The sequence below is a fragment of the Myotis myotis genome, unplaced genomic scaffold, assembly GCF_014108235.1.
Source record: "Myotis myotis isolate mMyoMyo1 unplaced genomic scaffold, mMyoMyo1.p scaffold_m19_p_19, whole genome shotgun sequence".
NCBI lineage: Eukaryota > Metazoa > Chordata > Mammalia > Chiroptera > Vespertilionidae > Myotis > Myotis myotis.
The window spans coordinates 36773142-36785717 of NW_023416323.1; the positions used below are offsets into that span (position 1 = coordinate 36773142).

Genomic DNA, 12576 nt, shown 5'->3' on the forward strand with positions numbered 1-12576 from the left:
TGCACACTCCCTACTGGGGATCGAGCCAGCACCCTGGGCATGTGCCCTGACCGGGAATCGAACCATGATCTCCTGGTTCATAGGTCGATGCTCAACCACTGAAGTTCACGCCGGCTGGGCTAATTGCCCATCTTAATTCACACCAGGCACACTGGTGGAGGGCTGATAAGGAGAGGTGGTGCGTCTCCGCCAATCCCATGGGGTGACCATCCTACCTACCCACAAACCATACAAACATGTTCCATTGGGCCGTGGGAGGACTGACTGCAGGTTTCAGGGCTGAGGTCGGGACGTGTTAGGCCAATCCAGGAGCGAGTTGCACCAGAGTGGTGTGTGGGTGAACCCTCGGGCATGGCTGCAGGTGTGGAGGTTACGTGACGTGAGATGGTGTGGGGTGTGGGTTCGGTGGTGAGGATGAGAGGACGGTGCAGGGAGGGTGGATGGAGTCAGAGGTAGGCGAGGGTGGAGGCCAGGAATGGGGCCCCAGTTGGGGGTGGACCTGGTGGTTAGACCAGTGGTTTGCAACCATTTTTAGGTCATGGCCTCCTTTGAGAATCTCATGGATGCTAAGGAAAGAATCTCAGGGCACAAGAATAAAATTTTGCACATAGGGTTGGCGGTTTCTGGAACCCAGAAAGTTCATACAAGGATTCCAGATGAAAGGCTGTTGAGCCTCAAAAGGAAGGTGGGGGAGGGTGGGTGGGAGGAGATCAACCAAAGAACTTGTATGCATATATACATAACCCATGGACACAGACAGTAGGGTGGTGAAAGCCTTGGGTGGGGGTGGGGGTGGGGGCTGGAAGGGGTCAGTGCGGGGTGGGGGGGAAAGGGGACATATGTAATGCTTTCAACAGTAAAGATTAAAAAAAGAAGAACTGGTCTTGACTAGCTTGCAAGAACTTGTCAGGAAGAAACCCTAGGGCTGTGTTAAGAGATTGAGAATGGCCCTGGCTTGGCAGCTCAGTTGATTAGAACATCGTCCTGATACGCCAAAGGTTTCGGGTACGATCCCTGGTCAGGGCACAAGAATCAACCAATGGATGCATAGATAAGTGAAATAACAAATGTCTCTCTCTCTCTCTCTCTCTCAAAATAAGTAAATACATATTTAAAAAGCGATTGAGAATGTTTGTGTCTTCTTGTGTGACAGATTTTCAGAGGTTTGCAGGTTGGGGGATTAAATTCCAAAGTCCACTTATTTCACAAATGCTCAATTTTCTTCCTGTTTTTATTTTAAAAACGGTCAAATCTGCCGAAATATCGCAGGCTCCTGTGGTCCAACCGAATCCTCCGATGGCCAACATGGCTCCTGGTTGCTCCCCGCTCCCCGTGCACGCTTGTGCGGCAGGAACCCATGTGTTTACGGAGAACCATTGGCGGGGAAGCTGCAGATCCCATGGCACTTCTCCCTAAACACCTGGCACGGAACTTCTCAGATCAAGAGTTTCTCCTGCATAACCCCAGTATATTCCTCACCCTGGCAACATGGAACAATACTGTTACGTAACCTATATCCCCTATTCACATTTCCCCAGCAGCCCCAGTAGTGTTCCTTTAGCTTTTCCTTCCTTTCCTTCCCCCTCCCTCCTTTCCTTCCTGCCTTTTCAAATCCGGGATCCAATCCAGATAGATAGCATCATTGTTATATCTCGCAGGCTCCTTTAATCAAGGACACTACTCCAGACTTTTGTTTTGTTTTCTTTTGTGATATTGAAAAACAAAATTTTTTTTTTAAATCCTCACCCGAGGATATTTTTTCCCCATTGATTTTTCAGACAGGGTGGAAGGGAGGGAAGTGGGGAGGGGGAGGAGGGAGAGAAAAACATTGATGTGAGAGAGACACATCGATTGGTTGCCTCCCGCACGCACACCCTGGGGCTAGGGATTGAGCCTGCAACCGAGGTACATGCCCTGGGCCAGGAATTGAACCCAAGACCCTTCAGTCCATGGGCTGATGCTCCAACCACTGAGCCAAACTGGCCAGGGCGTGACATTGACATGTTTGAAGAGTTCAGGCTAGCTGTTGGGTAGCGTGTCCCCCAGTTTGAATTTGTCTGATTGTGTCCTTGTGATTAGATTCAAGTTGGGCATTTCTGGCAGATGCCATGTCCCTTCTTGGTGCATCATGTCAGAGGGCCAGTTGATTCCTTACTGAAGGTAAGTTTGATTCATGGTTAAGGTGATGAGCTCTGGGTTCCCCTTTGGAATTAATAAGTGAGCTGTGGGGTTACACTGTGTTCATTGAAAGCCTCCAATTGTGGCAAATGCTGGGTGAGTCAGGGGTGAGCAGACAGAGTCCTTGCTCTCACGTTGTTTTTACAGTGAAGAAGGCAGACAGTAAGTTAGGAAACAAATAAAAAAATTACAAAATATGCCTGCTAGACAGTGCTCTAAGTGTCTTACATGGTTTACCTTGCCTCATTCTCCCCATCGACCTGTGAAGTAGGTGCCGTTATTGTTTTTATGCTGTAAAATCTGCAGCCCAGAGAAGTTAAGTTATTGGCCCAAGGTCACGCAGCTTGTGAGTAGCAGAGCTGGGGTCACGCAGCTTGTGAGTAGCAGAGCTGGGGTTCAAACCTGGGTGGCTCTGACTCCACAGTTTCTGCGCTGAACCATATGAAGAAAGAGAAAGCAGGGTTTCACCTAGCAACAGGCTGTGAACAGGGGACTGGAGTCAGAGCAACCTGGGCTGAGCGAGGACCTTCTCTGATAAAGGGTGTGAGTTACGAACACAACACAAAAGGAAGGCCCAGAAGATGGAAGAGAGAAGAGTGCGGAGGGCCAGGAGACAGCGTGCTGCTGTAGGCCCAAGCTGGGTTGGCCACCCCGCCCTACGTCCATGCCAGCCCCCAGCCCAGTGGTTCTCAACCTTCCTAATGCCCCGACCCTTTAATACAGCTCCTCATGTGGTGGTGACCCCCGATTTCATTGTTACAAATTGAACATCATGAAAGCATAGTGATTCATCACAAAAACAATATGTAATTATATGTGTGTTTTCCGATGGTCTTAGGCGACCCCTGTGAAAGGGTCATTGGGCCCCCAAAGGGGTCGCGACCCACAGGGTGAGTCCTGCCGGGAGTGCCTAGCGGCCTTTCCCTGCAGGCAGGACTCCCACAATCCTCCCGCTCTCCCTCCTCCCAAACAAACCCGGAGGAATCTACCTGGTCTCTAAGTGTCCCCCACAAATTGCTTTTATTTTTCAATTTTATTTCCCCCCACACATCGCTTTTAAAAAAGATCTATTACACCGATTGGGCTGCCATTGGTCAACATGAGCCTGTGGGTTTCAGGTGTGGGTTTCTGCGTTCCAAAATCTGTCTATTGCACCGGGTGCCCATCCCCAGAGTCAAATCTCCTCCCGTCACCTTCTATTTATTCGGACCCCCTTCTCTCCCCACGCCCACAACTGGCTTTTTCATGACAAAGGGAAAAACAGGAACTTCACAGCGAGCAGCTCCCCACCCCACCCCCACTCCCGCTGAAGCAAGGGGCCGATGTGAACATTCAGGGGCCGAGGCAAGGGTCGGAAGGAAGAGCGGGGCCGCGGGGAGGCTCCGCTGCGGGGGGAAGGGGAGCCTTGGGATGGACCAGTCTCCGTAGGGGACGGGGCGGGCCCCGTGGGGAAGGGGGGGTGTCCCGGGGAGGGATGGGCACCTCTTGAAGTGGGGGAGTCCCGAGAGCGCCTCATTGGAGAGGACTTGATGGGAACCGGTTGGGGGACAGGAGGTCGGGTGGGCCAACTCCGCAAGCACAGCGGGTGGAGGGCTGGCGGCAGGGATCCCCAAAGGGTGCACGAGGGGTGAGCTGTGAACCCGCAGTCCCGAGGGCGGGGAGGCGCCCGGGGAGCGGGTCTGGGCGGGGCGCCGAGGGCGGGGCGGCGGTCCCCCCGCGCGGCAGGGGGCGCTGTGAGCCGGGCGGCGCCGGGCCGGGCGGCGGCCGCTCCTAGAGAGAGCGGCCCCTTTTCCGGGTTTCCTCCTCCTCCTCCTCTTTCTCCTCCTCCTCCGCCTCCTCCTCCTCCTCCTCCTTCGCCGCGGCTGCCCCTTTCCCGGCCGGCGGCCGCCGCTGCTGGTGCCGCCGTCGCCGCCGCGGGCCGCGAGCCGAGCAGAGGCCGCCGCGCCGCGCGAGAGCCGCCCGCCCGCCGCCCCGCCGGCCGCTCCCGGGCCCGGCCGCCCGGCCGGCGCCCCCCGCGCCCCCCGCCGCCCCCGCGGGCCCGGCCTGGCGTGGCCGCCCGCCGCCGCGCTCCTCCTCCTCCTCCGGCCCGCGGCCCGCCGCCTGCTCCGCCCGCCGCCCCGCGCCCCGCGCCCCGCCGCCCGCGGCGCCCCGCGGCGCCCCCCGGTCCCGCCCGCCATGCCCGGCCCGGCCGCGGGCAGCAGGGCCCGGGTCTACGCCGAGGTGAACAGCCTGAGGAGCCGCGACTACTGGGACTACGAGGCTCACGTCCCGAGCTGGGGGTAAAGCCGCCGCCCCCCGCCCGCCCCCCGCGCCCCCCGGCTGGGCCCGCGCGTCCCGGCCCGCGGGGGGGTGGGGGGCCGCGCCCGGCCCCGTCGCGCTCGCCCCTTCTCCGCCCCCCCCGCTCCCCTGAACCCCGAGGAACGCCCTCGGTGCGGGGAGAAGTGCGGGGTCCGGGGCCAGGCCTGGCGGGAGGGCGGGAGCGCCCCTTCTCCCACGTTGGGGTCGACGGGGCGGGTGGGGAGGCAACAGCTGTCCCCCCGGAGCTATGGCGGTTCTCCGCCTCAGTTTCAGTTTTTCCAAGTGAGGCTGGATGGGGCCAGATTTTAAAAAGACGCCCCGATCCTCCGAGCAGGCACGAGGCACGGAGGGTGTGAAGTGCGGGGCAGGTGCCGGGGCGCCGCGGGGAAGAGGGGGGCAGGGGGGGCCTCTCGGAGCCTCCTGGGAGCCGGGCGCCCCGCTCCCCCACCTCGATGGGCTCAGAGCAGGGCCTCTCGCCCTCCTCTCAACTTAGGAGGGAACAGTGAGGTTGGGGGCCCGGTGCGTGGTGCAGGGGCCCGGTGCGGGGTGCAGGGGGCCCGGTGCGGGGTGCAGGGAGCCCGGTGCGGGGTGCCCGGTGCGGGGTGCAGGGGCCTCCGTGTGGGGAGTGAGTGGTGGCTGGTGGACAGGCACCTCTAAGGGCTGGGAGCATGGACGTGGCTCGGTGGGGGCGTCTGGTGGGCCTGTGCTGGGTGAACCCCAAGTTCTGGCATTTATGTGTCCCTCTTGCCTTTCCCAGGAATCAAGATGATTACCAACTGGTTCGGAAACTTGGTCGGGGGAAGTATAGTGAAGTGTTTGAGGCCATTAACATCACCAACAATGAGAGAGTGGTGGTAAAAATTCTCAAGGTGAGTGTCTGACCAAGTGGCATTGCCACCCCCGTGCCCCCCCCCCCCCCACAAACGGGTCAGAAGGAGCCAGACTCCCCACCTCCCCCCCATTCTAGAGGGAGCAGTCCCAGCACTCACCGCCCATCGCTGGGATCTGATGTCCCCCCAGTTCCTTCTCCCACCCCATTTTCTTGGGAGAAAAGATGCAGGCCTGTTTCAAAGCTAAGCATGATCCGTCAGGAGCATCCTTGTTTTGAAATGTAATTCCGGCGGCCCCCCCTTCCCCCCCAGTGAAAATCCCAAAGGGGCTCCATTTGGTATAAAATAAATGCGTATTCAGGAGAAAGGGAAGCCTGATGAGGGGGATCCCACCATCCCGGGGGCTCCTTGGCTGTTCCTTACTCTTGGTGGCTGTGTTATTCCAGAAGGAAAGTTGGGAAAACTGGCAGCAGCTTCAGAGATGAGGTTTGCAGCCTAAACGGAGGGAAACGCCTCTGAGGACGATCGCTTGTTCCTCCTTTGGGGATAAAAGTTCCAGGCGGGGTGGATGGAGAGCCCGCTGCCCCGGAGGGGTCATTGTGTGTATTTTTTTTATGTTATTTTATCAGCTGGTAAAGTGAAATTGGGAGCGATAGATGAGTACGTTCATAATCGCTAACATAGTCATTGGAACAGCACAGTCTGGGCTTGGCTTAGCAGCCTAAGTTTGACCTCTTGTCATCTCTTGGATGAAGACGCGGTCTTCGTGAGCATGAAGAGTTGGCTAAATTCTTTTGGTAACTGATGGTGTCGCTTTCACTGTTTTAGAGAACGCACTGAGAAGTCATTCCTGGAATGGGTGAGGGGTCCTCCTCATTGCCAGATCACGTAGTGCGTGTGCGTGGAATTTAGTGACGTTTTGAGACTAAAGACTAGTTCACCTAAGCACTTTCACAGACACGATTTCCAGTGTGGCCGTTCTGCAGAGGCTCCGAGTAAGAATATGGGGTTAAGTTTTGTGTCTGAAGGACAGCGTCAGGGCACCTGTGTCCTTGTTTAGTGTGAGGGGGTCAGGCTTACACTCTGAAAATCACCTTTCAGAAAAGTGATGGACTCCTAGGACCCTCCCAGCATGGTGATCAGGAGTGGAAAGGAATGAGCAGTTGTCCGTGCTGTCAGCAACGGGGTGAGAGGGAGAAGAGAAGTCGATGTTTGAAGATGTGGAGTTTGCCTCCCCTCCTCCCTAAATGGGAATTGCACCTACAAAGTCACATGGCCTTTTTTTTTTTCCACAAGTACAAATATTTAAAGAAAGGTTCCTTCCCCAGAGGTCACCTGGGGAAACCATACAGTTTTCTCCTCTGTAATGAGCGTAAATGTTTTGAATGTAAGCTACTTAGAAACTTTCTAGGAAGTAAGCAAGACATAAGTTGAAATTAGGAATATCCATATTCCACTGCTGTGCATTCAGAAAGATGAATTGCTTACTTGAAAGCAAAATCCGGAAAAATGGCTAAACTTTTCTTTAATATAAATTTTATTAATTTCAGAGAGGGGGAGAGAGAGAGAGAAACATCAGTGATGAGAGCGAATCATTGATCGGCTGCCTGCTGCACACCCCCGCCTGGGGATCGAGCCGACAACCTGGGTATGTGCCTGACCGGGAATCCTGGTTCATAGGTCGACGCTCAACCACTGAGCCACTCCGGCCGGGCAATGTCTAATCTTTTGAGTGAGGGCAGCATTTTTCAAATGAGTGCAACTTCCTGCGTTTTTTGTTTTTGTTTTTGAAAGGAACAGCATTCACATGTACGCATAAGTATACGTTCATCTAGGTTACCCTTCAGTCACCCTTTTAGAGGACTTGATGGGGTCAGTGGCTGATGGTTGTCCCCTGTTGGGGGGATTTGCACTATACATTGTTTAGGGAGCCCAACATGGAAGCCGAAGCTTATTTTTACGGAGAGAAAGCGAAGCACAAAGAAGAACTCTAACATCACTATGTTGAACTGACCCTTAGCCAGGACTCTTGTTTCCTATTTCTTCCTGTCTCTTACTGCTCATTTTAGCATTCTAAGTCCCAGTGTTCTGGAATAAGACAGGAGGCCCCTTGGAGCCCTAGTTAGTGAAGTATTATTTCTTGTTTCTTCTCGATGCAAGTTCTTTTCAGGGAGCGGCAGAAACCACCTTGCTTCCTCTGGTGAAAACTTCGTTCACTTCTTTAATGTTTTTCAAAGCGCTGTGGCATTTCTATCCGGATTTTTATTTGAAGGATAGGGTGAGAAACTACTGATGGTGTTGCTGTGGTTTTCTCATTGTTCTGACAGGCTGGATTAAAGTAGACTTAAAAAAAATATTTTTTAAGAGTAGTGCATTTATCCAAAGTTGTGCTCCTCTACTCAGAGAAGTGGGAAAAAGATTTAATCCTCACCCGAGGATATTTTTCCATTGATTTTCAGAGAGCATGGAAGAGAGAAGAAAAGACAGAGAGAAATATCAGTGTGAGAGAAACACATCGATTGGTTGCCTCCTGCACGCGCCCAACCAGGGCATGGGCTGGGGAGGGGCCTGCATCCGACGTACGTGCCCTTGACCAGAATCGAACCCGGGACCTTTTGGTCCACAGGCCAACACTCTATTCACTGGACCAAACCGGCTCGGGCAAGAAGTTGAAGTTTTGACTAATAACTACTATTGTTGTGTTTGGTTATAGGGAATTAGGTCCTTAACAGAGTACCAGCTGCTCATAATTGGGAGAAATCTAGAAAAAGCTTCCTTTTCATGTAGGCCTAGTATATTTTAGCTGCAGTATATGAGAATGGCTGGATGATGAATGCCCATAGGAATTTTATATCATTTAATTTGCATCAGTAGTAGATTTCTAAGTGTTTTATTGATCTAAACAAATTGGTTATTAAGAGACTTTAGGAACTTAGAAATTGGTGAGCAGCCTTGGCCATTGTGGCTCAGTTAGTGGGACGTTGTCTGGTGCACCAAAGGGTTTCTGGTTCAATTCCCAGTCGATCAGTGTTTCACTCTCATGTCGATGTTTTTCTCTCTCCCTCTCTCTTCCTCACTCTCAAAAAAAAAAAAAAATTTGGTGAGCACAATTTTATCGTCTATCTCTATCCTGAAGTGAAATTCTGAGGCATATACACTTTTTTTTTTTTTTTTTTTTTAAGAAAGAGAGAAGCATTGATTTGTTCCACTTGTATGCATTTATTGGTTGCTTCTTGTATGTGCTCTGACTGGGGATAGAATCCACAACCTTGGTGTATCAGGATGATGCTCTAACCAACTCAGCTACCTGGCCAGGGCTGGTTATATCTTTTTTGACAGAAATTGTTTTGAGGAGAAATGGTGGTGGGAGATCGTAAGGGTTCCCATAGCAGGGCAGAAAGCCACTTTAGTGCCTGAAATTCCATCTTCTGATTCTGAAAAATCCATTTTTCACTTCCTTTGAAGTGCTTCTTAGGAAGGAGTACACAGAGTGAAAAGCATTTGTCCATTTTGGACAACTTTTAGCATTTGCGAACACCACTTGTGTGTGCATTTTAGCCCTTCTCGGGGTCCTGGGGACCCTTTAAATTGAGTGATTTCCTAATTAGGAGTTAAGAGCTGTACCGTATTTTTAAAAGCAAGACCCAGAGAGACCATGCTGTGTGCGTAGGGTCAGGTGGCCAGGAGGGGGCGCAGCTAGGCTTAGGACTCGGTTCCCCTCCTGGGAGACGGGAGGAGCACGGTTAGGACGTTTGCGGGATACTCGGCTTCTTGATGTACTGGGAGGATGGACGCACACTCACCAGAAGTCAGAGCACTTGTTGCTGGTGATTTTTGGGGTACTCTTCTGAAAGGAAATACTTGACTTTGGTGTGGATACAGATGGGGTTCTGATTTGGATCCTTAGCAGCACGTTTAATGCACAAGTGAAATGTTCCTTTACTTTCTTGGTTCGGAGCCTCCGGCCAGTGTTTGTACATTTTTAAATCCATACAGTTCCTCCAAGTCTCATGACCACTTGCCATTTTTAGTTGATGGTTTATTCCTTTAATATATTAGATTTCTTTGGAGAGTAAACCATGTGTGAAAATAGTATCTTGATATATCTCGATACCCATTTGTATGTGTACAGCATGGCTCCAGATGACTAGTCTCTAGAGCAGTGATGGCGAACCTATGACACGCATACTCATTTTTTTGGTTTTTCTTTGTTAAATGGCATTTAAATATATAAAATAAATATCAAAAATATAAGTCTTTGTTTTACTCTTGTTGCCAATATCAAACAATTTCTATATGTGACACGGCACCAGAGTTAAGTTAGGGTTTTTCAAAATGCTGACACGCCGAGCTCAAAAGGTTCGCCATCGCTGCCCTAGAGTCTACTTTTAGGATCTGCTGCCTCAAAATCAGGGTGGTATAGTGTGAGAAGTGCTAAAAAAGGAGGGCAGAAGACGGGTTCTAGAAGCAGCTTAACTTACACGCCCTTGACTTTTTTCTCATCTGTAAAATGGGTATGCCTTTCTGGTTTAACTAACAGGGTTGTTGGGAGAATCAAATGAGATATAGATAAATGGGCAGGTATGGAGGATAGTGTTTAGTAATCTACAAAGTCGTTTTCTTTCCTGACAGAGGCTTGGGAAACAAGCTGCCTGGATTCAGATGTTAATGCCAAAACGTAGAAGCTCTGTGTTCTTGAGCAGTTATTTAAACGGTGCCTCTGTGTTAAAAATACTCTTCTCAGAGGACTATTAAATGTTTGTGGAGTTTTTTTTTTAATCCTCACCCTAGGATATTTTTTCCATTGATTTTTAGAAAAAGTGGAAGGGAGTGGGAGAGACAGAGAGAGACACATCAATTGATTGCCTCCCGCATGCCCCCAACCAGGGCCGGGAGCCTGCAACCGAGGTATGTGTCCTTGACTGGAATCAAACTCAGGACCCCTCAGTCCACAGGCTGACGCTCTATAGCTAGGGCAGTCCTCTTAAATGTTGATTAAAATGTGCTTAACACAGTGCCTGGCACTTATAAAGCAATACAAATAATAACAATATGCCAGTTGGGGCAAGTGAATGTTTTTAGGGGACAGAACCAGTAGTAGAAAGGACTACCATTCTCACGATGAGATTCAAAAGGCCTGCTGTATGCATCACTTTTTTAAATTAAAAAAAAAAATTAAATCCTGAGAATAAACAGTTACCCTCAAGGAGCCGATAATGTAATTGGAAAGATGAGACTTGAAAGATTAGGGGGAGAGTTGCTGTGCAGAAATAACATTGCTCAGGTAGTGTTTACATTTAAGTCAGTTCCAGTAGATTTTAGAGATGCTACCAAGAGGAAGTAAATGCCACCATCCAGGCTGAACTTTCTTCCTTACTTTATCCTGCATTCCTGGCAGCCAGTGTTCTTTGTAATTATTTATTGCAGATGACGAAATCTGTAACTTAGTGGGGCAATCGTGGCTTTGGTAATGGAATAACAGTAAATCCAGATTTGAAAGTTCTGAGCTTTAGTCCTGTCTGTCTTGAATTATCACTTAATTTGAGATGTAAAGAAGTTAAAATGGAACTTTGCCTGTTTGTATTTGCTGGGATTTATTCTTATAACTTTGATGGTAGATGTTAGTTTACATATCCTATATAATAAAAGGCTAATATGCAAATTGACCGAATGGCAGAACGACTGGCTGCTATGATGTGCACTGACCACCAGGGAGCAGTGCGCTCCCACAGGGGGAGTGCCACTCAGCCAGAAGCTGAGCTCATGGCTGGCAAGTACAGCAGCAGCAGCAGCAGCGGTGGTGGGAACCTCTCCCGCCTCCACAGTAGCGCTAAGGATGTCCAACTGCTGCGGGGAGTGGGCCTAAGCCATCAGTTGGACATTCCCAAGGGCTCCCAGACTGCAAGAGGGTCCGGGCCGGACTGAGGGGACTGCCAGTGCCCGCACCCCCCTCAAACCGCCCCCCCCCCCCCCCACACACACATGAATTTTGTGCACCGGGCCTCTAGTTCAATCATAATTAAATGCTAATAATTGAAATCATTCTCAGATCTGGCTTTTTTTTTTTTTTTATATTTTTATTCATTTCAGAGAGGTAGGGAGAGATAGAAACATCAATGATGAGAAAGAATCGATCAGCTGCTTCCTGCATGCCCCTTCTGGCGATCAAGCCCACAACCCGAGCATGTGCCCTTGACCAGAATCGAACCCAGGACCCTTCAGTCCAAAGGCCAATGCTCTATCCACTGAAACAAACCAGCTAGGGCCTGGCTTTTTTAAAAGTAGCTCTGAGTAACTAAATAGGAGAGATTCCTAACTGTCAACTTTTGTGTTTCCAAGTATGCCATTACTAAACTTGTCTTTTGTTTTAAGATTTGGACGTGTTGGTACATAAGAATAGAGAAAAAGTACCTTAGTCTTGGATTACGTCCAACAAGGTTCTAAATAGTTGGGACTCCACTGTGTGGGCAGAAACCTGAAAAGGCCCTTCCTTCCTTCCTTCCTTCCTTCCTTCCTTCCTTCCTTCCTTCCCTCCTTCCTTCCTTCCCTTCTCCTTCCCTCCCTCCCTCTCTTCCTCCCTCCCTCCCTTCCTCCCTCCCTTCCTTCTCAGAGCTTATGTATAGAAAATTTTAAATGAATTTTCCCATTAAATATTCTCTCTAGGTGTGTGCCAAAATTCATTTATTTTGAAACTTGATTTAATACTTTATTTCTTTTTATGTGCCATTTTCTCTACTAGATTTTGAGTAAAAAACAAATTTTTGTTGTTTGGAAAACTGCTAAGCTGATTCAGTTAGAATCTCTTAAACACATAATCTCGGACTTCTAATAAATGAACCTTAGTTGGGAGAGACTTTTTCTAGCCTGCGAGATGAAATGATGAGATTGTCATGGAAATGTATGTATTTTCTCCACCGGCTGTTACTGATGGTGAATGAGTGCAAACACTGGTCTAGAAAGTCAGAGCATCCTCGTTCCTGTAAAATTCATGATCTGTTTTCCTTAGGGTGTGAGGGTCCCTCCTTATAAATCCTTTCTTTTTCTCTCCAGTTCTATTTGTAGAATTAAAGGGATCACTTTCACTCCCTGAGAGCTCATTGGCTTTGTAGCTTCTGAAGGATCTCCCAGGTTCCGAGGACCATGCTGAGGCTAAAGGGAGTTACCTGGGGTCTGTTCCTGTGGAGAACAGGTGCCCGTGCTCTGGAGGGCATGTCCTGGGCTGTAGGTCACTGCCTTTCGCAATCCCCTGGTCTCTCGTCAGTATGCTAGG

The 12576-nt window shown here is 50.3% G+C and overlaps 1 protein-coding gene across 7 annotated transcripts in view; it reads left to right on the forward strand.

Moving 5' to 3' along the window:
• The first annotated feature begins 4299 nt into the window (after window positions 1-4299).
• CSNK2A2 (casein kinase 2 alpha 2) overlaps window positions 4300-12576 on the forward strand; it is a 36109-nt gene continuing 27832 nt past the window's right edge. For all 7 annotated transcript variants that reach the window (XR_004973571.1, XM_036345304.1, XM_036345305.1 and 4 more), the window contains exons 1-2: window positions 4300-4457; window positions 5234-5345. Coding sequence is in view for 6 of the 7 variants with exons in the window: in XM_036345304.1 (XP_036201197.1) it covers window positions 4354-4457; window positions 5234-5345 (216 nt within the window). In the remaining variant the exon portion in view is untranslated. The remainder of the gene's footprint in view (window positions 4458-5233; window positions 5346-12576) is intronic.